We start from the raw sequence: 26,796 nt of genomic DNA, 5'->3' as shown, positions 1-26,796 counted from the left end.
TTCTCAAAGCTGTTACACTTTAAATAAAAAGCCACAATGATGATAAAAAAATATGAAAACAAATAATGACCTTAAACCATTAAGCCCGATTTATCATCACTCCTAACCTCACCTGGTTAGCCATCCACACAGTTGTGGGTATCCTTTGCCTAGCTATAAAATTAATGAATATTGTGGAGTTAAATGAGATTTTAAAATTACATGTTCATAAAATGTCTCCCACGTCTGCCTCTTTTTCTATCCCAATTTTCAGACTCTGAGGTGTCCTCTGCTTTAACAGAGAGGGGAGCAAGAAAGCAAGTGCTGATGGAGCAGACCCGGAGATCTGATCTGGCTTGTCTTGTTGACAGACCTTCGCTTTCTGACCTCTGGTTGGTGAAAGGGGACAAAATTACCAAGATTGTGGCTGGGCCAGAAATGAGACACAATGGTGGCCTGAGGATGGCCATCAGAGGCTGAGTGAGGCCAAAGGTGGTCAGAGGTGCCATACAAGATAGAGAGAAAGCCATGAGGAAGAGGCTGTCTGAATTTACCCTGGGACAACTCATTTCTCCTGAATGTTCTCTTTGCCTGGGTGCATGAGACCTGCAGGCAACAATCTCTTTGTTTAATTTCAGGTTCTTCGTAAGAACAACATAGCTGACATTTTACAACATGTTTGAAACTTCCAAGTTAAGCAAGTCACAATGGGAATTCAGATGCATCAAAGATGTTGTGTACTTAAGATTTTGATTAAAGCAGAGTCCTTAACTAAATTAACGACACTGAGCTTCAATGTTCTCATCAGTAAAATAGGATGATGGAACACCACTGGAGCTCACAAGTCCATTTTGGCACAATAAAGTCTATGTCAGGGGTTCAAAACAAAGTTAGTACTAGGCGGAAGTGAGCCACATCCTGGCTCCAGATGTAATGTTGAAGGCAGGACTCAGCTGCAGGTCTCTGATGCATCATGGCCTGTCCATTCAGAGGACACTGACATCTCCAGAACACTGTCTCCATTCTGTACTCAAGCAGCAGTGTACACTTGTCTGGGACTCAACTGTTTCCCCTCAACTTCTCTATGTCATTGTTTATAATCCTGTCCCTATGTCATTGTTTATAATTGCTTACATTGTCATGGTGGAATTGTCAAGAAAAAATAAATATGCAAGCAAACATATAAAACAAGATGAGCTGACAAACAAGGACAAAAGATTATTATTTTGTCAAAATATTTTTAAGTTGACTCAACTATAACTACAATTGACAAGGATTCTAAAAATAACATTTTATCAGTGTGTGATACTTAAGAGTTTATCTTAAACTTGACAGGAATTAAACAGCCTCTGCTGAAAACAATTTCCTAAACTAAATATAATCTTGAAGCTCTGATTCTGCCAAGTTCACTCTGCAGATATACAGTGTGAAATAATTTCAAATGATATCATTGTGAGACACTTCATTGCAATTTTATTTTTAATCGTTGGTGTAAATGACATAAATTTTAAAGTAAAATGGGCTCAACAAGATTAGGGTAGATATAAATTAGTGAAATTGTGACAGAGCGTTTTTTTTTGCACAGTTTTTTATATGCCTTTAGTTTAGGGTCAACTGGAAAATTGCATTTATGCCCGATTAAAAAATGTTTCTTAGTGCTGCACTTATCCAGTTAAACAGAAAAGAAATGAAACTTTAAAATGTAAATGAAACTTAAATACAACAACCACGGGCTTATAGGATTCACATAAAAAGCTCTTTATAAAAATGATTTCCCATTCATAGTATTAAAAATGTTTTCTCACAACTAAAAAAAAAATTGTATCTCCTGTAACATCAATTTCAAAGACTGCAGAAATCACTTGGAATTAATTTTTTGAGGGTCAGATGTATGCTTAATGACATGATTCTTGTATTTAATATAATTACTACATGTTATAAATCCCTGAATACGCTGATAGATTTTCAAAAGCCATGCTATGGTAACTTGAGAGCTTTTATTCAATATTTAACAATTTACTGAGAGAATACTTTTTTCTCTAATTTTGCTCAGTGTGGCTATTTTCCTAGGACTAATGGGGGGAAAAAAAAGACCAGAAGATTTCTTCAATATAAGTCAGTAATTTTCGTGGTAAATTTCACCATGGGATCTTTACACCAAAAGAAAGGACAAGCCATGGTAAATCTCACCTACTTGTTTTATTAATTTTGGGTCTGATTTTTATCCTATTAAAAGGGGGGCTTAGTCCCTTTACTTCATGCATGTAGCTTTTGAAAACTGCTAATTCAGATTTAGTCCTTAAAGAAAAAAATGTAAGAAAGAAGTGAAGACTTTGCTGGGAATTAAATTCTTCATGACTGAACTACTTTACACAAAATAGGTGATGTTGAAGACTTTTGCTGGGTACAGTTGTGTGATAGGGTAGCACATACCTTAACAGATAAAGTGTTGGCCACGATCCCATCCACAATGCCTTCGGTGAATGGATCAAAGTGCTTGTCAGGTCTCCTCATGAACTCTGGCTTCAGTCTGTAGCCACTTTTCCCATTGTATTCATACATCCCCATGTTTATTTGCATAGCCAGGTCTGCATATCAAAAACACAAACTTTATTGGGACTGTATTTATACTCGGAGCAAGAAAGCAAGATTGTATTACAGTCCACTTTTGTTCCTCCTTTAAAAAGAAAGATTTAATCATTATAGAAACTTAGGAAATACAGACAAGAAAAAGAAATTGAGCTGTCATCTCCAAATCCAGAGGTAAACCACTGCCAACAGGTTGGTATATATCCTGTTTTTCTACTTCAAATATATTTTGAAAACGCAGTATGTCCATTTCATGAAATATTCGTCTGCTTTAATTTTAACAACTGTATAAACTTCTTTTGAATAGATATATCTGAATACACGGTTTATAACAGCCCCCTCTCTTCCAAGTTTTTATCATTACGTATAATGTTTTGATGAACATCGTTGTGATGAAATCTTTGAAGCCATCATTAACGATGTTCTTAGGAGTGAAATTTCTAGGTCAGAAAATATGCATATTGGAAAAGCTTTTTGATAATTCTCGCTAAGATGCCCTTTAGAAAGTTTAAATCACTTTAAACCTCCAATCCATGTTTTTGAGGATGGACTTCTTCATACTTCACCAACAGTGGTGAAGTGGTGAAATTCTTCTTTTTTTAATTTATAAGAAAGAAAAAAGATTTTCTTTTAAAATTGTTCATTTCTTTGATTATTTACTACCAGTATCTAATCACACACTGACTAGTTTCTAATAGACAAAGATTCCTGGTCAAAGTTTTGCTAAGACTCAGTCAATGTATGAAATAAATGTCTACATTTGTTGCAATTGCTAGAGCTTAACAAACAAAAAAATACTTTCAAGTCATAAGGAATCTGGGAAACTGTCAATTTCCTCCATGTTATCTGAGTCTATTTAGGTGGACAATAAAGAGGTGATGGTAGAATCATTCCAATGTTCCATGTAACAAACCATTTTTAGAGCAGGGAAAATAAGTGAAATTTTATCTCTCATTTTTTAAGGTATTATGACTATGATACCAAAATTGGACAGAGTACCAAAAAAAGAAAATGATGGACTTATCATACTTAAAAAAAAAATTAACTTCAAAAGTCTAAAAAATTAATTAGCAAAACATATGTTCTAAAAAATAATACACAAACAAGTAGAATTTATCCTGGGAACAAAAGGATACTTACATATTAGGAGATATATTAATATAATTTATCACATTTCTCACAAAAGAAGAAATGAACATATGATCATCCCAATAGATGTCAAAGAGACATTTAATAATATTCAACATAAATTCCTAAAACACTGTTGTCACTTAAGGCAAGTGTAGATTCCTTTAGTGTGTAAAAGACTATCTGTCTCAAAGTCACAGCCAGCATCTACTCATTGGTATCACAATGTGAAATTCCCATTAGTGTTAAGATGAAGAGGAAGTGCCCACTCTTAATACTATTATTTAATATTATTTTAGAATGGTCAGTCCAAGGCACTAAGAAGGGGGAAAAAGTAGATGTGATTAAATTATTATAATTGTGTATATGAAAAAAACAATAAAATCTACTGGCAAAATAGGCTATTATGAGTTTAGGAAGATGATCATTTATAAAATACATTTATTTATGAAATAAATATACAAATATCAATATCCAGAAACAATCTGTGAAAAATGTAATGTTAAAAAAAGGATTTCATCTAAAGAAACTATACCTCTAATGAAGACGAGTGATTTTGTTGAGAAACTTGATATAATAATTTTCTGTGATTAAAAAAAAACACTAAAAATTAGAAGTTGTCAGTTTTCTTCAGATGAATTTATAAACTTAATGGGATTTTAATCAAAATCTCATTTTTTCCAGTGGGGGAGAGGGGAACATAACAATTAAACTAATATAAATTTAATGTGAGTTTAATCAAAATCTCATTTTCTTTTCAGTGGGGGAGATAATAACAATTAAACTAAATTCACTTGGAAAAAGAATCCCACTGGCAAGGAAAGAAGAATTGAACGTTAATAGCCATGAAGAATTTCCACTTCTACGTATTAAACCATATTATTAAACATTATAATAATAACAATAAGTTATTGGCTCCAGGAAGGTGAAAAATTTATTAATGGAGAAGACTATACATTGAAAAAATGTACCCAAATTAACAACTAAAAAGGCTACATTTAGGGGCTTCCCTAGTGGTGCAGTGGTTAAGAATCCACCTGCCAGTGCAGGGGACACGGGTTGGAGCTCTGCTCCGGGAAGATCCCACATGCCGTGGAGCAACTAAGCCCGTGTGCCACAACTACTGAGCCTGTGCTCTAAAGCCCGCGAGCCACAACTACTGAAGCCCATGCTCCTAGAGACCGTGCTCCTCAACAAGAGAAGCCACTGCAATGAGAAGCCCATGCACTGCAACGAAGAGTAGCCCCCACTCTCCACAATTAGAGAAAGCCTGCGGGCAGCAGTGAAGACCCAACACAGCTAAAAATAAATAAATTAATAAATAAATAAATTTAAAAAAAATAAAAAGGCTACATCTAATAAATTGTAATTTCAGTTTGATCTCTTACTGAGATTATACATGAAAATTAAATTTGTATGGATGAAAGGGTTAAATTACAGATAAAAAAGAAACTATGAAAGAAATAGGAGTAAATATGGATGGATCCTTGGGTGTGGAGCCTGTAATCATGAGAGTAAACCAAGATTCCATAAAATAAAACATTATTCAACCTGATCTCATCTGTTTCACAAAATAAGACAACATGACCTTTATATAAAAAGTACTGTTATAAATGAATAGAAAAATTGACAAGAGTCCTGAATAGTCAGTTCAGAAAAGCAGAAATCAAAAGTAAAGGAAAAGTAAAAATCAAAACACATAATTAAAATGTTCAGCCTCAACAATAATCAAAGAAATGAAATAAAAAAGAACAAGGAGGTATTTTTCTGAATTATTATTATTATTTAATGATAATACTTAACCAAGATCTCAAGTGAGAGGGAACAACTTATACATTGCTGATGGAGGAGAAATCTAGTGCAACATTTTTGATGGACAATTTGGCATTGTGCACAAAGGTTCTTAAAACTCACTTCTTTTAATTCTATTTCAGGAACTGTTCCAAAAGAACATTAGGAGATAGACTTGACAATTTATATTCAAGGCTGTTCTCAGGGCACTATTTATAGTAGGAAAAAAATACCTTAATATTCAGTGATAGGAAATGGGTTTTAGTGAATTGTGAGATGTGGTTAATATACAGCTATTAAAATTCATGTTTCTGTATCACATTTAAATATATATAAAGATATATATATTTAAACAAGTTATTAAGTGAAAAAGCTTGTATATGCATATCCCAAAAACCTTACAGATAACAATGCCAAAAGTTAACAATGTTGAATCTCTGAGTGGTAACATTCCTCGCAGTTTTATTCTTTTCTTTATAGTTTTTTTGAATTTTTTACATTTTCTATAATAAATACATATTACTTTAAAAAGTATAAAAGTTTTTGTTTGAAAATAATGCAAAATGAGTAGAAATAAAGACTTGTTTATAAACCATTGAAGACAATTTCTCAATTTTCAAAATTCACTTTTTTTTGCAATGATATTTCCTTTATGAAAATGTGCTTTTGTTTGTTTTTTCAGTCAAGTCTGGCAGTTTTTTTCTCCTTGGGAATGGTTTTTGGACATGAGGAAATGTGGCTTTATAATAGAAAGAAAATGAACATTAATTGTGCTACTTACCCACTGTTTGGAAATTAAGTGCAACCATTTGGCAGCCTGCATTCCAGAAGAGCTGGGGCATGTAGTTGGATGAATCCACACGTGTTCCTTTTGGATATATCCTGCTAAGCTGCATTTTGTTATATCTGGACCATCATGTTAAGTAGTGAATACAATTATAAAAAGAATTAGCCAATAATATTAGCTGAGAAGCTGCCTTCCATCTTTCTCCATTGGGGAAATGAATTAAAGATAGATGATCTCATTGGGCTGGTGGGTGAAATAGGTAAAAAGCTTTCTGAACAAACAGAATAAATGTGCTTTTATAATAGAAATGTAGCATCACCTTTGCAGAGCCCTGTGGGTAAAAACTAATGAGGTGCAAAGATGGTTGAGTCAATGTGATTTTGTGGAGATTATTAAGGACTGGCTTAGCAATTAAGGACACATGAGGAAGTCCAAGCATAGCAAGTCACGTGACAGGATGATATTGTGCTTGGCAGAAGCAGATATCATGAACTGTATGGCTATTTTTGAAATGCTCTCTGCTCATTTTCTTAACCTTCTCAGGGAATGCTATTGGCCAAGACTGTGGTACTCTTTATGATTGATAACAAGGTAAATATAGCACAGAAGGTTTTGACCTTGTCTCATATTTTGGTTCCTACCGTCATCAGTTTTCCATCCTGAGAACCTTTTAGTTATTGAAGGATGCTATGTCTTTAAAACACAACTGACTATTTCTATTACCAAGTTTGGTAGAGGTTAGCTCAGGTTCTGAGCTCGGCAGGGGAGTTAGGCCAAATAGAGTTTGAAACTTAAATTCTGGAACTTGTTAGCTGTATGATTCAGGACAAGTTATTTCCCTTTTCTGTGCTTCAGTTTCCTCATCTACAAAAGATGTGAATACCTACATTATACAGCTATTGTAAGGATTAAATAAGACATATAACAAAAGGTCTATCACGTAGTTAGTACTTGATGAATACTAATGATCATGATATACTGTCACTTTGCTTATGGAGTTTACACTTGTTTCCTCTATTGTTGATGAGTTTTAAAGGTGACTTTTTTATTATAGGACTTTCAGGAAATTGGGCTGTTTGGGACATTTAATAATTGTTTTATGAAAAAAATTTAAAGATCTGTGTCATTTCATTTTGATTCAGGGATAAAATTTAAAAATTTTGGTTGTCAGGACTATCAAATGAAGCCATTATTAGTAATATATATTTATATTCTCATCATCATCATCCCAACTATTTTTTGATTGGACATCTATTACATGTAAGGATGTGAGACACCAAAAATGTGTCTATATTATATACATATAATATATACACTTTATACCTATCATATTTTACATATGTACAAAGCATACACACACATTTTACATATGTTGTCCATAACCCAACAGCAAGCCACAAAGCTGGTATCATCATTTTTGTTTTACAGGTGAGAAAACTCAGAAGGATTATGCAAATTACCAAGGGATAAAGAGGTTGATGGTCTGAAGGTATCCTGGAAATCTGGACTTCCTTTACTCCAAGGCCAGTTCTCTTTTCCACATGCCAGACTATCCCATTCACCATTACATATGAAACCTGAAACTATTTATTACCCAGCTGACAGACTTAAGCCATCTCATGCACCTTTCTCCTTTATTAAAGACAAAAAATTAAACAAATAGCACAACTTCACTCTTGTCAATTCAGCAGACGTCCGTCAAATCAAGGATACTCTACAAATTCCACTGGAGACTTTGTAAGTTGCTCAAGTCCTTTGGTTTCCACAAAGGAAGACATTTCGAAGCTTCTGTTTCTTTCTGAGTTAACAACAACAACAACAAAAAGTGAGAAATAAAATTCAATATTATAAATGATAATAAGATGTAGGCAAATGTTCTGTGAAGTTGAGGGCAAAGAATCCTCAAATAACTTTTATATTTAATGTTGTTTTCAGTGGACTATTTACCTGTAACAAAAGTCGAGTCTTAATTTTGTCTCTTCTAATATTTGCTACCTGGGTCAGGTGTTGGGCAAGTTAGGGACATGGTGGCGTTAGGGTGGGAAAATGAATTTTAGACTTGGAGAGTGTGGCCAGGAAAGCTGTTTTGTCAAAAGAGCAGGGGCCCTGTGGGAATCTGTTGCTCTAAATCCATTCATATTGCTTTCTGGAAGCCATCACTGAGAATTAACAATACAGACCGTGTGTACATTCCTGCTAGATGCTGACTCTCTTTTATACCCACACTGTCATTGCCTCAAGTTTGTAGAGACCCTTTTGGTTGAAACAAGTAATTTGACATAAGAATTTTGTTATTTTAAAGCAGAAGGATCCTTGGACATTTTCCAGTCTGATGGCCTCATTTTCAGATTAGATGACAGAGGCTGTAGAGGTGAATGTACTAGAGGGCTCAATATTCTTGGACACAGAGAAACATCTTGAAAGTGAAAGCTAAGCTTCCAATTAGAGTGAGAGAAACGAAACAAAGTTATCTTAGTTTAGAAAGACTAAGAGTCAAACAGCTTCTCTGTCCTCTTCCCAACTAGAAAGACATCACACTGTTACATACAGACTAAGATGTGTTATCTGGAGCTTGGTGATTTAAACTGAGTTACCTTGAGGCATCTTTCCTCTTTGATGCCCACTTTCCATAATTAAAGCCTCATTCTTCTTCCTAGTCATTCCCAGATTTCTCCTTTATCCACCTCGTCACCTTCCCCAATTTAATCGACTCTAAAGGAAACCCTTACTTCTCTTATTTTGGTCCATCAAAATTTTACTTTCATATGACTATCTTAAGCATGACTGCTAATTAAAATTAAGTCAATTTAATAGGTTCTTTGTGAAATATGTGCAGTGTTCTTTTGAAAAAAGTGAGAAAATGATATAAAACACAGGGAGAAAAGTACTTGTTTGTAAATCTTTGGCTGGTGATGTTGTCACCAGGTTCTTAAGGACCTACATGTATCAGCTCCTTCTCAGTTTAGCTACTTGTCTGGGAGCTTTTGACTCATGAATTAGGAAAACTCGTTTTACAGCCAAAGGAAGTTATAGTAATATAAAAATAACTACTTTATAGTATGTTTCACATCGAACAGCTTGTAGTAAGAAGCACCAGTAATTATAACATCAAACAAACTGTTGAAATCTTTATGTATAAATCTTATTGGAAGTTAAATTCTTTGTTGTAGAGATCTAGATACCATATGTTATTAAGTTAAGACTCTTTGGGCAAAATTATACAATTACACATAACTGTGTTAATGTAGAGGCTTAGAGTTTGGTATATCTATAAAACTTTCCTTTATAAGAGGCTGCTGTGTTTAAGAAAAAATTCAGCTTTTAAGAGCATATGCTTATAAAAGTAGCTAAACTGTCCCAAGGATTCTCTTAACCTAATAGTATTTTACAGTTCATGCAAACACAAAGGGCAATTTGATAAAAGGGCTCCTTTCTCTAGGATGAGGAGAGATAATGTACATATATAATTTGCATCCAGTATGGATGGGTAGTTGGATGAGCGGAAAACACCAAGTAATGTGAAGTTAATGATATATTCTCCTAAATATATAAAACATAGGCTGAACAAATGGAATGTGGATGAACTGGTTGATTTGGTTCTATTTCTATTCAATATTGAGATTGATCAAGTCTCTGATTGCTTCCTTTCGAGGGGATGGTTAAATAGTTTATTTCAACACTGTCATTTATGTAATTGATGGAATGCCCATGTGGTCACAAACGAAAAATAATGTAAAATCCTCAGTTAGCTGTACTCTGGTCTAATATCTTTTAGATAACCACGTATGGCCTGTAGCTCTATTAAGAATTTTGGGAAAACACATCATGGAATACTTTCTCACATGGCTATGTGTATATATATATATATATATATATATATATATATATATATACATAAAATATACTTTTATATAGTTATATATATTTATTTAGATATATAAAAAACAGATAGTAAATTCACACATATATTCAAGACTTCATAGAATTGTTCTAATAAGGGTCTCATTTTTTGGTCTAATAACCTTGTGTTTAAAATATACTCATTATATGCTACATTAGGGGTTTCTCTCCAGGGAAAACTTACTTTTTGAAATTTCGAATGACTCGAACTTGACTGGCTGAATATAGTTCACCAGATTAGACATCTCTTCTGTGGCCATGGCCTCGCTCCCAGCGGTCCCCTGGAAGCAGGAGTAAAAATAACGTTCCCAGAGTCAGCATTATGTTTTCCCAGGGCAATGATCAAAGGACCCAAGAGAGCAGAAGATTATCACGCCTCTTCTGAAAACGATTATCGCCAACAGAATATGGAGATGGGAAGAAAGGAAAAGCAACACCTCACGTTACACAGTGAGGGGTGGGAGGAGGGAGGTTTAGGGGCAGCTCCCAGAGCACTCTGGGACCAGCAGCATCAGTACCACCCGAGAGCTTGTGAGAGATGCAGCCTCTCAGTCCCCTGTGCAGGCCTCCTGAACCAGAATCTGCATCTTACTGAGGTGATTCAAATGCACAGCAAAGTTTAAGAAGCCCTGAGCTGTGTCTCATCTGCCAAAGCAGGGAGTCCACAGGTGACGTCTGAAGTTAACATACCAATAATTCACTGTATGATACGAAAGTGAGTATGTAGGTAACCACTGGCTGAATCACGAACTGTTATAAAAAAAGGTTGCCGGTGGAAGTGGGTGGGGGTGGACAAACATATATTGCTTTTCTTTACAAACTTTCCTCTGTCCCTCCCTTTCTGGCTCCTGGGCACCTATTAGGCAAGCAGCCCAATACAGTGTAGGTCAGTCGCTCAGGGTCTAGAGCCAGACTGTCTAACTTTTAATCCCAAGCCCACCACTTAGAAACTGTGCATTCTTGGGCAAGTCACTTAACTGTTCTGTGCCTCAGCTTGCTCACCTGTAAAATTATGATAAAATCAGTCCCAACAGCATATAGGGTTTTTGTGATTATTAAATGAATTAATTTATGTGAAAGCTCAGAACGGTGTCTGGCACATAGTAAAACCTCGTGTTACTTTAGCTACTATTATGTATTACATACCACTTTGATAAAGTATTTAATAAAGAAGAAAGCCAATATTGCAGTATTCGTGTGGACAGACCTCTGTAGGCTGATCTAATATTTTCTCCCATTTTTAGAAGAAAAAATACATGGAGACATGGTTTCTTTTGAAAACTTCTGTAGCAATATTAAGGTTAAATGTTAATTGGGAAATATTCATTTGCAAATGGCCATCCAGCTAGTAAGATAGTTTTAAAATGATCAAAAATCACTGACAAAAAGTTTACACAGTTGAAATAATTCTGGAAGAACTACTCTGTAACAGTTTTCCTTCTGGATATTGAGTTGAAATTTAGTGGGGAAACATAATTAATCAAAAATTTAGACTATATTAAAGGAAATAATTATAAGAGGAAGAACATTATGTGAGAACAGCTTATTATTTGTTATTTATCTTTATTAACTAAAATGTGAAGATACAAATACTGAAACAGATACTTTCCAATATATTTGAAAGCAGATTCAGTTTAAACTTTTTGAACAAGACTAAAACAAAGTTTTAAAATTCCAATTGACCTATCCTTGATTTGCTTCTGGATTCTGTGCAATTAATATTTCTGAGCTGATGAAGATATTTGGGAAGCTTGAGCTTATGTCAGTAGATACCTCTAGTGGTTCCAAAATTACAACGGGGAATTCCCTGGCGGTCCAGTGGTTAGGACTCTGCACTTCCACTGCCAGGGACCTGGGTTCAATCTCTGGTCGGGGAACTAAGACCCCATAAGCCAAAAAAGGGTCAAAATTACAACAACGAAATTAATGTCATGTTTATAAACATTTCTCCAAACCTCATGTCTTCTCTGGATTCTGGACCATTGACAATCCATTTAATTGCCTCAAAAATTGAAGCAGGCAGTTGGAGGTAGCAAATTTTGAATTCATTCTTAACATACCACATTTGATGGAAGGCAACGCTTGTTCCTCTAGCAACCAGTTTGCATCTTCATTTTTCAAACTCTTTTTACCACTAGATGGCAGAAGGCGACCAGGAACTACATCCAGAGGGAGCAGTCTGGATGGGCAAGTTAGCTGAAAGCTTCTGTGACCAGAAGTCAAGCCCTAGAAACCTACCTCATCCATCGAAGACTTTTTACAGTCATCCTCATCGTCATCATCGTCACTCTCCGTATCAGCTTCTCCTGTCAAATTTTAATAACAGATCATGAAGTAAATAAGCATTTACAGGTTCGAAGCACATGTGACATGTGCATTACCCAAAATTTCCTTGGAAGTTGGCCTTTCACTGCTCTGAAGTTATTCTTTTGTTTTTTTTTTTAAATTTTATTAATTATACAGAATTATACTGACCTTTTGAATATGGATTTTTTTTCTAAATTTGATTTGTGAATACCATTTGAAATTTCCAAGCTCTGTAAAAGATGCTTGTCTTTACATTTTTATCTATATGTTTTACAAAACATATGGCAGCTTATACGGTTAGCTCTCTCTGGTGTACATATCCTATTTTGATGTATACCTTCTATTTTAGTGTCTCCATGACCCTAAAACAGATACACTATCACTTTACCACCTTACCCTCTTCTTCTTGGTCCTGACTCTTCTGTGTGATGCTTGGCCAGAGCTCAGTGACCTTGTAGCTATTTTTCCAAGGCCAGAGAGGACATCACAGAAGTCGAGGTAGAGGACAAGAGCTGGGACAGGAATGGAGGCTAGAGTAGCACACCTGATTCTACAAAACTGTAAGGTACCACCTGTATCCTATGATTTGCCTGCAGGCTTATTTGATGGAGGCATTGTCATCTAAACAATGCACATATCTTTAAAAATGGAGATATTCTGTTTAAGACGGCAGGATAAAATGGGTGAACTCTTAAAATAATTATGCATGTAAATCTACCTCGGTCAGATATAATGCAGCTTCATATGTAGCCAATATACAATCATTTCAATAGATGGTTTTTCTCTCCAAAGTTTAGGTGGATGATTCCACCAGCTTAAATAGTCACATTGGTATGAGGCATTACATTCTTCTCAGCTCTGGGATTCAGTCAGACCCAGTAATATCAGTTATGTAAAAAGATTTTCAAGTATAAAGTACAGAAAGCATACTTTTAAATTGTTTGATTTGACTTCTTTCAGGGTCCATACAATGCAATAGGATAATAAGCCCAGAAGATGGCAATATTGGTTCAACAATGAGGCAACTTACACGGGCCAGTACCTCCCCTCCCCGCCTTCTATAAATTAGCTGCCCTGCGCAATCTCTATCAAAGACACTGCCCACAGCACTGCCTCCAAGAAGCTTATAAATGTTTTCATTTGGCTGACAAAGTTCAATCGATTACTAATGATAGCAGTTAGCATTAATGAAGTAACCTTTAGAGGGAAAAGATGTCTGGGACCAATACGGCTTATTATTTGCAGCTTGTTTATTAAAGAAAGCCACATACAACTGCTTTATGATGTTAATATTGTGTTAGTTAATAAGGGGAATCAGTTCCACTTTGAACAGAAAACATAGCTTATCCTATTAGAGACATTCTTTTAGGAGGTTGACACAAAATTGTTTAGAGTCAAATTTGTTGCCTCAAGTTTTTGTAACTATTTATTGTTTTTGTTAATTAGAGAAGGGGTTCTTCTTATTGAGTAATTTAAGAAGTTTGGCAGGACAGTGCTTCATGTTACATTAACAACACACCAGAATTTCAAATAATCAGGCCATTCTCTAGTTTATGTGGGAAGGAAAGAATTTGTCATTCTTTGCTCTATGAGCAGGGACCTGATTTCTCCCTTACAAGTTTCTGGAGGAATCTTGTTGAAAAATAAAATTAAAAAATTATCCTAGTTCTTTAAGACAAGTGTACAGGCAAACGACTGGATCTCTTGGGGGAAGATCTGGCCAACAGACGCCATGATAAGTAGATTAGTTTTGATATAAGAAACATGTTTTTCAAGTTATTTGAGTTCCCAATACTGAAAACATCTACAAACCAAATGGTAAATTAGCAGTGCTCTTTATTCAGGGCCCTACCTACATATTTAAATGTCCAAAACTTTCCATCGAAATAAATGAAAATTGCACAACAGAGTATGGGGCTAGCTTAGGAAATCTACCAGATTAGTAACAGATTGCTGCTCTTTCTCTGAACTAAGCAATAATGTTCACTGCCTGTTAAAAATTGTTATTTGTGTTACGCATTCGGTTAATAAGAGGGAAGAGAACTGGGGAAGGCAGATGATAAAACGACAAGCTCCCACATGCAAAGGAAGATACAATTTACTCGCTAACACTCAGATAGAATCGTGCTGAGAAATAGGTGGCCTGTTAGTGACTTTCGTTCCAAAACTTCACATAGAACATTCTCACTGAGAACAAAAGTTAGTTTTGAAAAAAGAATCAGAATTGTGTAATAACGTTTGACACACACATTTAAAAACTACCAAAAAAAAAATCTTTCAAGGAATCACATAACGTCTGTGGACAAGGATGTTAATCTAAACAATAAAAGTAATTCCCTGGTGATGCAGTGGTTAAGAATCCGCCTGCCAATGCAGGGGACATGGGTTCGAGCACTGGTCCGGGAAAATCCCACGTGCCGTGGAGCAACTAAGCCCATGTGCCGCAACTACTGAGCCTGTGCTCTAGAGCCCGCGAGCCACGACTACTGAGCCCATGAGCCACAACTACTGAAGCCCGGGCGCCTAGAGTCCACGCTCTGCAACAAGAGAAGCCACCGCAATGAGAAGCTCGCGCACCGCAACTAACAGTAGCCCCCGCCCGCCACAACTAGAGACAGCCCGCGTGCGGCAACGAAGACCCAACGCAGCTGGGGGGGGGGCGGGGGGGGCGGGGGGCGGGGTGGGGGGGGAGAAAAAAGTAATTGGTAACTGTAAGGGAAAAATACAGGAAAAGATAAATCAGAGTCTTGGCCATCCTTTTTTTTTCTGATTGCCGTAGAGTTTATATTTTAATTTTTAAAAATTATTTTTAAATCTTTTAATTGACATGTGATAAGTATACAGAAAAGTACACATACCATACGTGTACAGTGCCTTAACATACCAAACAGACCTTAGGAAACAGTACCCAGATCAAGAAACAAAATATAACTGTGTCCAGAAGCCTCCTTGGGTCCCTTTTAGTCACTTTTTCACCAGGGGTAACCATCTCCTGACCTCTAATAGTGCAGGTTAGTTCTGCTGTTTTTGTACTTTATATAGATGGAATCAGACAGTGGATACTTATCTTTTGCATTTGACTTCTTTATTCAACATTATGTCTCTAAAATGAGAGTCATCCATATTGTTGTGTGCACTGTAGATCATTATTGCTACATATTCCATGGGGTGGATATAGCACATGTATTTCTCTGTTGATGGGCTATTCTGAATAGTGCTGCTTTAAGCAATTCTTCACCAATGTCTCTTGGTGAACATCTACATGCATTTCTGTTGGGTATATACCTAGGAATAGAATTCTCTGGGGCAGAGGGGGTTCATATGCATATGTTCAGCTTAGCTTTTGTAGATGCTGCCAAACAGTTTTCCAAAATGATTATTCCAAGGTTAGCTAAACTTTTTATTGAAGAACTTTCTAGATTTAAGCTTAAAGTTTCCTTTACTTGTTCACCCTCCAATCAGGGTGAACATATCTGTAATGCACGTTTAAGATTGCCAAGACTCTGACTAGAGTTGGAAAAGAACTTAGACTAAATGACAAATAATTCAAAGGAAATGGGTGACCACTTTGAATTCTTTTCTCATCAATCACAAAAATCTATTTCAACTTAAATCTAAACCGAAAATTAGTGACAGTAAATATCACCTAGTAGCTTTGATAGATCATTCAAGTAACTTTACCATTTCACATTTTAAAAGAGCTCTGTAGAATATGGATAAGTTGAATGGCCCAGAACTCTTCAGCACATCATCAATGAGAATCAATTTGATGAACATCTTGTGTCCAGACCTGTAGTTAATGTCAAGGGATCCCTGCCCTTGAGAAGCTTAAAATAACATGGTCACGCCAAAGATTATTTGGCTTATGTGGTAGCCAGAATTATGGCCTCCCCCAAAATGCCCATGTCCTATGAATATCTCCTGTGTCCTGTGAATACACTGCAAGAGGGACTTTGCAGATGAGATTAAGTTAAGGACCTTGAAATGCAAGAGATTATTCTAGATTATCTGAATGGGTCCAATGGAAAGACATGAGTTCTGAAAAGCAGAGGACCTTTTCCAGCTGTGGTCCAAGGGAAATATGATGGCAGAAGAAGTGAGATGAGACATTCCTGGCTTTGAAGCTGGAGGAAGGGGGCCACAAGCCAATGAATGTGGGTAGCCTCTAGGAGCTGGAAATGCAGGGAATAATATTGCCTAGAGCCTCCAGAAAGGAAAGCAGCCCTGCTGACACCTGGAGTTTAGCCCAGTGAGGCCATGTGGGCCTTCTGTCCTGCAGAACTGGGTGTTCATATGTTTGTGTAGTTTTAAGCCTTCAGGTTTATAACAGAAGTAAAAAAAAACAACACGTTCTAAAACTGTGCCAGGTAGAAATGTTAAAAGTCCTTCTAAGTTAATTCCAGGGCAGCAATTCTTAAATCCATACATAATAGGGGAATGAGAGCCCGCCAGCCCCTCACCAGCTCCCGGGGACGAGGGCTCAAACACACTGGAAGAGTCGCTGTACGTGTTGGAGGTTTGTTCTGAGAGCTTCTTTTTGCCGCTTCCTTCTGATGATTTGTGGGATTTCTTCTTATTTTTCACCAAAATTTTGTACATTAAATCCAGAGGGCTTGGAAGAGGAACTCCAGATTCCAGCTAACGGAAAGAAAAGACACATTCTTTAAAAACACTGTCCCTTCCTTTCAAGTTCCTTCCCCAAAACAAACTCCCAGAACTGCATTAGATACCAAGGGCTTCTAGATTATTCTTTACTACCTTCAACACAGCTCATTAAGCTGCTCTACGGGTGTCTTATGTAGGGGCTAGTTCATAGCTCTTGCTTTTTTTCACATGAAAGTTATATTTTAATTACTGTACTGTAATTATTTTTCCATGAGAAATCTACATGAATAAGACCATAGAAATGTACTGGGTGATTTGGCATGTTAACCCAAAGTTTCATGACTTTTCTGATGGACCCTCTGAATCCAACCATCGTGATTTAGGACAGATAGGACAGCCTTGGCTTGGATTTTCAAAGGATGGAAGCCAGTTAGAGTGTGGCATCTGCCAGGAGGATGGTAAAGACAGGCAGGCGTTTCCAGGCAAGCCCTTAGAATCAACTTTTCAGATGCAGTTTGCAAACAGCAAAATCCTCATCCTGGCACGAGGTAGTTAAGTGGCACATCTTAGCATCAGCAGAAGTGGACCAGGTGGCTTTAGATTTCCTGGCTGCCCTGAGGTTCAAGCTATTTGCAAGCCTTCTTTCTGGTGTGTCCAGCTTGTACATCTATGGGAAAATCAGTTTCCCTCGAGAAGGTTATTATATATTGTAACAGTGAGCATGCATGCAAGTCCCAAAACAGGTTATTTTTAGAAATCTATGAACTCCTGTAAGCAGGCCCTCTATTCTTCACTTGTAACCAGTCCGGGGACTGGTATGAAATCATGCAAGGATGTGTGGAGACTGGGGAAAGGGTTGAAGACGGAAGAGGCTACTTGACGATCTTTCTGCTGCTTTCCTTCCCAAAGCAAAGATTGTTACCACGGCAATAGGAGGTCCGGATTCTGCTGGGGGATTGCAAGGAAGTGAGGGGTGGCCAGCAGGGATAGGCAGGAATGTCATTGTGCCACCTTCAATGTCCCATTTTGCTGACCCATTTCTTTCAAAGGGGTGTGAGGAGGTTCCCTGGGAGGTGGCCAGAGCCTGTCCCTTGGGACTACCTCTGTGGGCTGATTGTGATTGTGGGAATTCTGCAGTCCTGACTGGCTCACATAGGGCAGTGAGGGAGGGAGAAAGCTGTGGGCAGAGGAAGAGGACAGATGCAGGTCTGTCCCCCTCAGGAGGTCTCTGCCGGCCTCCCCTGGTCAGAGGGCTCATTGTCAACTCATACCAAGAAACATAAACATGGAAAGGATGTAAGGAAGTCTCTCCCTAATCCAATCATAAAGAAGGTGTGCGTTCCTTCGGCATGAGACTCAAAACTGCTTACTGGGTACTTTTCCAGGGGCTCCATAAGAAGGGCGTCCCCGAAGATCAGTCGGCAATACTCTGCCATCTTGGCCTGCTGCTTTGGGCTGAGGGGAGAGAGAAGGAAAGCAAACAAGCAAGAAGGTTATTCAAAGAGGCCGGACAGGATGACTTTGTGTTATCAATTACAGAGAGAGGTCATTTCCTCCTCCTACCTGTCAGGACTGTTTTTATTATTCTAAATCCCTGTTTACAAGTCTGACTTGTGTGGATTTGAATGCCACACACAGGTGGGCAGGGGAGGCTCTTCACAAAGCTGAGCGGCATGGACATAGATGGAGAGGACAGAAGGTCATCTGCCTGTCACTGGATGTTTGAATGTCCCAGAGTTAGAGACTCAGTCCCTTTTGCTTAATTTCCTGATTCTAAGTCAAATGCCAGATACTTGGGGGGTGGAACTCATTCAACTCTACGTGAATTCTTGGGTGAAATTTGTCTAACGGACAGAGCTGCACTGCAAAGAAGTGTTTACAAGGAGGTGAGGGAAGAGAGGAGAGGGAGCTGGACAGAGAGAGGGAGAGAGAATCTCAAAATGCAGAAGAGAAAAGGCTGACAGGCAGAAGTGTGTCCACTTGGGAGGGGGCCCTGGAGGAAAGACAAGAGAAGCAGGCACCTTGGGGAAAGGTGTCTGTAGCCCTTTTGTGCACTAGAGGAAAGCAAAGGTGGTGTTAGCCTGACGAGGTGCCAGTAGGAACCTGGTTTGATTGGAAAAGGTTGGAGCTGCTGGGTTCACTGAGCTGAGCTCCAGGCTCTCAACCACTCGGGATCTATAAAACGCAGAGGAAAGTAATTGTTCCTGGAAAGGGGCAGAGGGTGCTGAGAAGATGAAGTGAAGTAATAGATGAAAACACTTTGAAATGTAAGATGATTGATCCTAGAGATGCAAGGCAGCCTCCTCCAGCTAGACCAGACAAACGAGGGTCCGCTCACATGTAAACACAGTTGATATGAGGGAACATCCTTAGTCTTTCAAAACTCCTGCTTCCCTTGACCTTTTAGAAAAGCAATTCTCATTCTGTAGGATGTTAAATATCATTATAAAGGTGTCCAATTCCATCGGGTTTTATGGACTGTGGTTTTGATCTATAGGCTGTCGGACTTGATTTCCAATAGTTGTCTCTATGTGCTGCAATGTTAATATGTTTTAGCAGAACTGGGGCTGTAGTAAGAATAGGTAAGTGATAAAAATCCTTCTTAACTACAATTCAAATCGATTATAAAATGTGATTCTTATTTTCATTCCTTCTACCATGACTGTTAAACCTGGATCGTGAACTGTTTTTTCCTGGGAAGGGGGGTGCTTTGGGGGTTCAAATCATACTGCAATGGTCCACAGGGAAAAGCACTCTTTATACCACCCTTTTTAAAAAACATATATTTTGGGGATCAGATGAATTCTCTGGGCTTCAAATATGAGCCCAAGGTCACTGCTTTCTTGGAACTGCAAGGGGAGGCAAAGGAAAGATTCAGAGAAGCCCTACGTGACAAACTCCCAAATTCTCATCATGCCTTTTTTGACCTGTAAGAGATTTTACTGGGCAGCTCATGTAGCCCTAAGAATATCCTGCAGCTTTCCCCAGCAGTATCACCGAGGGAGGAAAACCTACCAATTGGAGAACTGATCCTGGAAAGCACTGGGACTGGTTGTTTAGGAATGATGTGTTATAGTTAGGGAACTAGCAGAAAAGTGACTGAGTTAGCAGAGTAGCCCTGGGCATCCACAATTCAGACACCCTTGCTCAAAAGACAGCTGGCCCTGGGGCTCCACCAAGCCAGAGAGCTCTGTGTCTGTAGCTGAGACAAGTCCATTTGTGCTGGGCCTACACTTTCCAGGTTGCACAAAAGAAATTGTCCAACCCTCCCATTTCACTTTCATGGAATGATGCTATTAAATAGAGCTTTGCTATTCCAAGTGTGGTCCATAGACCAGCAGCATCCACAGGGCCTGGAGCTGGTTAGAAAGGCAGATTCAAGGCCTCCTAGGAAGGCAGGCAAATTGAGTAGAAATCTCTGGGGAAGCAGGGTTCAGGTGTCTTAAGAGGCCCTCTGGGGGATTCTCATGCATACTCAAGTTCGAGAACCACTGTGATGGATGAACCAAGTCACCAGGTGCTTAAGTAGATGACACTTTTCTTGAGGGTTGGAACTTGAGAGCCCCAAGTTCCTTTGATCAGAGGCCTGGAGGGAAAAGGAAGGATTGTACCCCAACACCCTACTTTCAGGATTTCTAGTGGAGCCATAGGCCCACCAGTAGAGGGATTTCAGGGTGGTGTTCCAGGTGTCCCTAAGCAGGTGACAGGCAGAGTCCTCTGTCCTCTGTCAAGCTGTCCCCAAATCAGGCCCTGAAAGATTTTGCTGGAGCAAAATCTTACTCGATTCCACTAAAGAATCAACTGGGCTGTTAATGCTGCAGGTGGCAGGGCCCTGTGCCCAATCCCCTGATACACTGAGCTGGGAGCAGAGCCCTGGAACCTGCATTTGTAACAAGCCTGCAAGTAATTCTGAGACAGGTGGTTAATGGACTACGGTGTTTACAACTGTGCTCTGACACTTCACCAAATCACCTGGGGTCTTAAGAAAATGAAGAGTCCAAGGCAAAGTCTGAGGTGGGGCTCGAGACTGCATTTCTAACAAGCTCCCCATCACGCAGATGCTGCTGGTCGATGGATCAATGTCACTTTGAAGAGCAAGCATCTGTGTCTGATCTAGACTTCTAAAAACCTGCTTCAGCATCAACCGAGTTGGAGAGAACAAGAGGCAGGTGTCCAAGGAGAAAGGAAAATGTGCTATTTGATAATCAGGCTCTTCGTGTTCTCCACAAACACACATGCCCACCTGACAGGGAACTGAATCAGAGCAGAGAGCAAACTGAATAGAAAAAGAGGAAAACAAAGCAACTTTAATTGTGGGGCCAGAACTGCAGAAACAAGACATTGCATTTGCCACGAGAGAGCAAAAAAAAAAATGCTGAAGCATTTGGAACCTCAACATCAGCTACCATGGAGATGAAGCGAGAGGAAAATATTCACAAATACATTTTGAGCTTCAGGCCACAGCAGACCCATCTGGACACATTTTAACACCTGGCAAAGTAGTCAGTTTTCTGACCGAGGAACAGGCCCACATCCTCCAAGTTGAACTAAACCAACCTCCTTCTCTATAGATGAGGGATCTACAACTCACGGCTATTAAGGAACTTGTCCAAAATCTCACATTCTCTGTGGCTGAACCAGAGCTAGTGGTTTCTGCACTTGAATTCAGTGGAGAACTCCTTTAGTGAAAATGCTAGTTCACACACTAGGTGGCCCATCAGTTAATTAGGACTTTAAAACAATTTATTTGCGGAAATTCAAATAAGGTACGGGGGTGAAGCTCAGGAATCTGCATTTTATGGGGTTCTGATGTAGCAGGTGGAGGAGGATAAGTCACCAGTGGCTCATGGCAGCTTTCTCTTTGCTGTCCATGGATAGGTGATTTCAAATATTTGGAGAGAGAAACAGAAAATTAAGAGGCTTTCTTCCTTTCTTCTAGTGTGGGTTTGTTTTGGAGTACAGCTCAAGTGGGCTGGAGCCAGGGTTCTGAATCTGGTATTTTGTATACACAGCACAAAGGAGAAAAAAAAGAACTGCTGCTAGAGGTAACATATAGGTTTCAGATATTTTGGGGGCTGTGTCCCTGTGTCGAGTAGGATTCTGAGGGTGTATCTAGTTTCGTGGGGAAGACTGCTGTTACTGATGAATGGTGTCTGCCACTGGTTCTTTCAGCAATGAGGTGGGATGGCCTGCAGGTCAAGCACAGGGTTTTATCAGCAAAGGAAAAGCTTGCAGGTTTTCTTTGGGTGTGTGATAGTCTACCCAGGAAAGAACTGTAGCTGAATGATGTTGATATGTGTGTGAGGCTCAAGGACAATGGAAATAGGAAGCAAAAACTTCCTTCCACAATAGAATTCAATATATCAGTATTTCACTGCCATTCGGTTATCTCAGTGGTTTGGGATCAATATCATGGCATCCAGGGAAGGTTGTTATCCTGTTTTCTTTTGTATTCATGCATTATTAATGAACTTTTAACAGCTAAATTTCTCACTTTTAAACCAGAAACGGCTGCATTATGGTACAATCTTTTGGTACAATTCTCTCTGTAGAATTGAGGCTGAAGACTGAAAAAACTATGCTGTGGTTAAGGGTCACGAGCCACAGAAATGTGACCATTCACAGGCAGTTGCCTTGTGGGATGCTCTGGTTGTCTTAATTCAATATTTGGAAGGCTGTGATGCTTTTGTTTAGGTGTGGGGGATGGAATTGGTTAAATAGGTGAGTTTTGAAGCCGTACTAGCCAGCTTTGAACCCCTGCCACATTTTAGCTGCATGACCTTGGGGAAGTAACTCACCCTCTTTGGGATTCAGTTTCATCATTTGTAAAATAGGGATAATAGTAATAATATTTATTCTTAGGAGCACCTGGCTTTGTGGTGAGGGTTACATGAGCTTACGCTTGGAACGTTGCTCAGCACATAATATATATTCAATAAATATTAGCTGTCATTATGTTTGTGGTAGTGGTGGTTCTTGATACCTCTCTGGCTGCATGGCAGAGTCCAATGTAGCAGGTATGACTATCAAGAATGGAAGCAGAGTTTTTCATTTTGTCTAATTTATATAGAAACATTTCTTGAAGAAAATAAATGTGCTAGATTTGGAGATATTTCTCCAAAAAGGAAATGACTGATTGTCTAGGAACTAGAGTGCCTGAAAAAAAGGTGCTAAGGCGTTGTTAGAGCCCAATTACAAATGGACAGGCCAAGATGAGGAAAGTCACATGCAAATCAGAGCTGTCACAGCAAACGAAGTACTAAATACAGTACCTAAAGAGGTTCTCCCTTTAGTTAGAAAAGACATAGTAGTGAAACAGAATACATTCTTGTCTCTTCAGTTGGCCCTCAGAAGTGGTAGAAAAACTATATGCCAAATGATTACATTATTCACTGGATGATTGTTTCCTAATGAAACAAAGTAATGAGCTGGTAAATGTAGTATGGATTTCCTGAGGGCAAACTAGAAATACAGATAGTTATAATTTGGTTACTTCAAAATAAGGTCTTTCTCCACGTATACATTAACAAATGATCACATTAAACTACTTTGAAATTCCTCAAGCTGAAACTTGGTCACTACCTAACTGGTTCTTTAAGGTTTAGTAAATCCTTTAAGAATTAGTGAATTGAAGCATGTGTTGCAAATTAGCTGGACAAAGGGAATCAGTCACCTGGGAAAGATTTTTGATAGGAAGGAGGATAAAAAAGGATCTAAGGAACTTGTGAGCCAAATTAGGATAGGTGTTGTAGGCTTTTAGTTGAGAAAACTGGCTTAGGTGTTTGAATGAAACAAAGGCTTCCCAAATGCTCTTTTGAGCAGTGATGGTCACTACTACATAGTCTTCAGACATTAATTCCAGGGACTAGAATTTTAGTTTCTTGAATTTTGATTCAGTATTGATGAGAATCTTTCATGTTGAGGCTCTTTAGATTGAATAACTACATGATAAACTAACATCCACGTGTCTGATGTAGATGTGTCTTACTCTGATCCTTTGTCATAAAATGTGTACAAGAGTTAAGTCAAAATTACCTATTATTTGTGTAGCTCAGCAAAAAGTGCAGGCTATTTTGAAATAGGAAAATATTTACAAATACTAACAAACAGGGGAAACCAACGAAAACAAGAAGGAGGGAGAATTTGGTGGTCTGAGTTCTATGTAAGTTCAAAGTGGCAGAATAGAATTTCTTTAATTTATTTAGCTTTCTCTACACCAGCTCCAGCGTGTACAGAACTGGCCATTTTAGGGTGGCAAAACGGACTATAAATCTGCACACAATAGAAGAAGCGAACGAAGGAGGATTATAAAAGTGGTCCCCTGAAATAGACACACCTGTTATACAAGGAAATGGGTTTCACTGCATTGTAAAAAGAGGAGTCCTTAATTTAAATCCTACCATGGCATGAAAATAGATTCTACAAGTCCAATGGATCTTTTTAATGTAAATGAGATTTAAATGAATGAATTCCATTATATACAGATGAACACATGCCACTTAATATATAGCATAATTGAGGAACACCATTAGTAACATCAAATAATCTTAAATCTGATGAACAATGACTAAACATGACTAAACTATTTGGGGAAAAGACTCCCTATTGAATGTGCTGAATACTTACGAATCCACGTGGTTCTCAAATGAAAGCAGAATTGGAAAAGGTGAAGTCTTAAATGCACACTCAGCAATGGCTTCTATCACTTCCTAAAAATGAGAACACCTATATTCAATAAGCCAGAATTTTAATGTGTATAGTTTTTTCTTTTGGGTTCCACCCTTTAATATCACTGTCTTTTTCATTCATAGAATTTTATCAAATGGCCTAAAATGGCTAGAAGCAGTTTTCAGGCTGCTGGATTATAAATTTTCTTACTCTTGACTTAGGAAGAAAATAGAAAGAAAACTGGATTTGAGTGGAGGGGGAGTCATAACTGTGAGGGTGAATGGTTCTCCTCTTTGGTAATTATATCTACTTTTTTTTTAATAATGAAAGAAATCAGATCACATTATAAAAATTTTGGACAAGAGAAGGCAACATTTTTCACCCATAAATTCACCCTTTGAATCAAACCACTGCTGGCATTTGGTTATATTTATTTCTAGTTTGTTTTTTGTATATCTGTATAACTTAGTTTTAATTACAGTAAATACTCTATTTGTATTTTTAAACATCGTTAAGACATATAATTCACCCACTTAAAGTGTACAGCTAAATGGTTTTTAATATTCACAGGGTTGTGCAACCATCACCGCAGTCTAAGTTAGGACATTTTTATCACCCCCCCAAAAAGCCATGTCCCCTTTAACAGTCACTCGCCATTTCCCCAACCCCACCCCACAGACTCAGACCTAGGCAACCACTAATCTACTTTCTGTCTCCATAGATTTGCTTACTCCTAACATTTCAAGTAAATGGAATCATACAATATGTGGCCTTTTATGTCTGGCATCTTTCATTGAGCCTGCTTTCAGGGTTCATCCATGCTGTAACATGTGTCAGTACTTCATTCCTCAATCTGTATTTAGAAAAAATGTATAGGTCATAGTTTTAGTATCTGTATAAAATCCTAGGGAGTGGCAGTATCATAATTGATTTAACCATTACCCAATTGTTGGACAGACATATTTTAAGAGCTATCATTCAAATAATTCTCCAAAGAACCTCTTCATTTTTTCCCCTGATATTTTGAATTATTTTCAGGGAATGAATTCTTCGAAGGGGAATTATTAAATTAAAGAATAGGAATATTTTTACAGTCTCCTCTGTTTCTCCAAATTACTTTTCATCTTAGATTGCCTAGAGTAATATATGAAGGTCCAGATTTCAATGCATATTCACCAGCTTTAGGCATTAGTGTTTCAAAATGTTTTCCTTACTGAACTGGTATTAAAGGATGATCTCATTTATTTTTAATTATATCAATGCCAATACCCCTGTGGCTTCATATCATTTTTATTTTATTTTATTTTTTTTAGTTACATGTATTCTTTACATCTTCTCCTCTCAAGTAGGAATTTTCACTCTGATTCCTTATGCCTGAGGCTTTTCCATTATCTTCTCTACCTTCCTTACACAATTCATAGTTTGCTTTCTATCCATGCCAGAAAGCTATTTCTCCAGCCCCAGAGTATAAATAAGGCTTTCTAATTCTGTACTACATTTGCATATATCCTCTAAGAAGGATTTGCCTGCATGGAGCAAAAGAATCACTCACTAAAAGTGAATCCACAGATTGCCTTTCATACATTTTGATAGTTGATACCATCAAAAATAAGTACACTATAAAGAGTAAGCAATGCCCAGATTTTAAACTCTTTATTTGATATTTTTGAGTACAGGCTTTGGAGTCCAACAGGCTTGTGTTTGAATCCTTCTTCTTATCCTTACAAGCTGTGTGACCTTGAGAAAAATAATTTAATGCCTATGTGCACTTGGCTTGCTGGCCTGTAAAGTAGGAGTGATAAGCTTCATTCCACAAGCCTGTTGCAAGGATACAGCGAGAGGAGGTAAAGGACACAGCTCATGATGGGCAGATATTCTCAAAACAACTAAGGTTACTCAGCTTGCTGGTGCTCCCCTCCCCATTCACCCTAAACCCAACTAATACAAATAAGAGCTGCCATTAAATGAGCATTTGCATTCCAGACACAGATCTTATCTCCTGCTATAAACATTACCTAAGGAAAATATTATCTGTCATCTCA

The 26,796-nt window shown here is 38.0% G+C and overlaps 1 protein-coding gene across 5 annotated transcripts in view; it reads right to left on the bottom strand.

Moving 5' to 3' along the window:
- The window catches only part of PLCB1 (phospholipase C beta 1), a 694,419-nt gene that overhangs the window by 126,234 nt on the left and 541,389 nt on the right, over window positions 1-26,796 (bottom strand). For all 5 annotated transcript variants that reach the window (XM_068565592.1, XM_068565593.1, XM_068565595.1 and 2 more), the window contains 8 exons: window positions 24,713-24,795; window positions 18,457-18,541; window positions 16,942-17,119; window positions 12,413-12,480; window positions 10,359-10,455; window positions 7,988-8,072; window positions 6,269-6,393; window positions 2,413-2,567 (listed from right to left, as the gene is read on the bottom strand). In XM_068565592.1, the coding sequence (XP_068421693.1) occupies window positions 2,413-2,567; window positions 6,269-6,393; window positions 7,988-8,072; window positions 10,359-10,455; window positions 12,413-12,480; window positions 16,942-17,119; window positions 18,457-18,541; window positions 24,713-24,795 (876 nt within the window). The remainder of the gene's footprint in view (window positions 1-2,412; window positions 2,568-6,268; window positions 6,394-7,987; window positions 8,073-10,358; window positions 10,456-12,412; window positions 12,481-16,941; window positions 17,120-18,456; window positions 18,542-24,712; window positions 24,796-26,796) is intronic.

Source organism: Eschrichtius robustus, chromosome 16 (genome assembly GCF_028021215.1).
Source record: "Eschrichtius robustus isolate mEscRob2 chromosome 16, mEscRob2.pri, whole genome shotgun sequence".
Taxonomy (NCBI): Eukaryota; Metazoa; Chordata; class Mammalia; order Artiodactyla; family Eschrichtiidae; genus Eschrichtius; species Eschrichtius robustus.
This window is presented reverse-complemented; position numbering and strand designations above follow the sequence as displayed.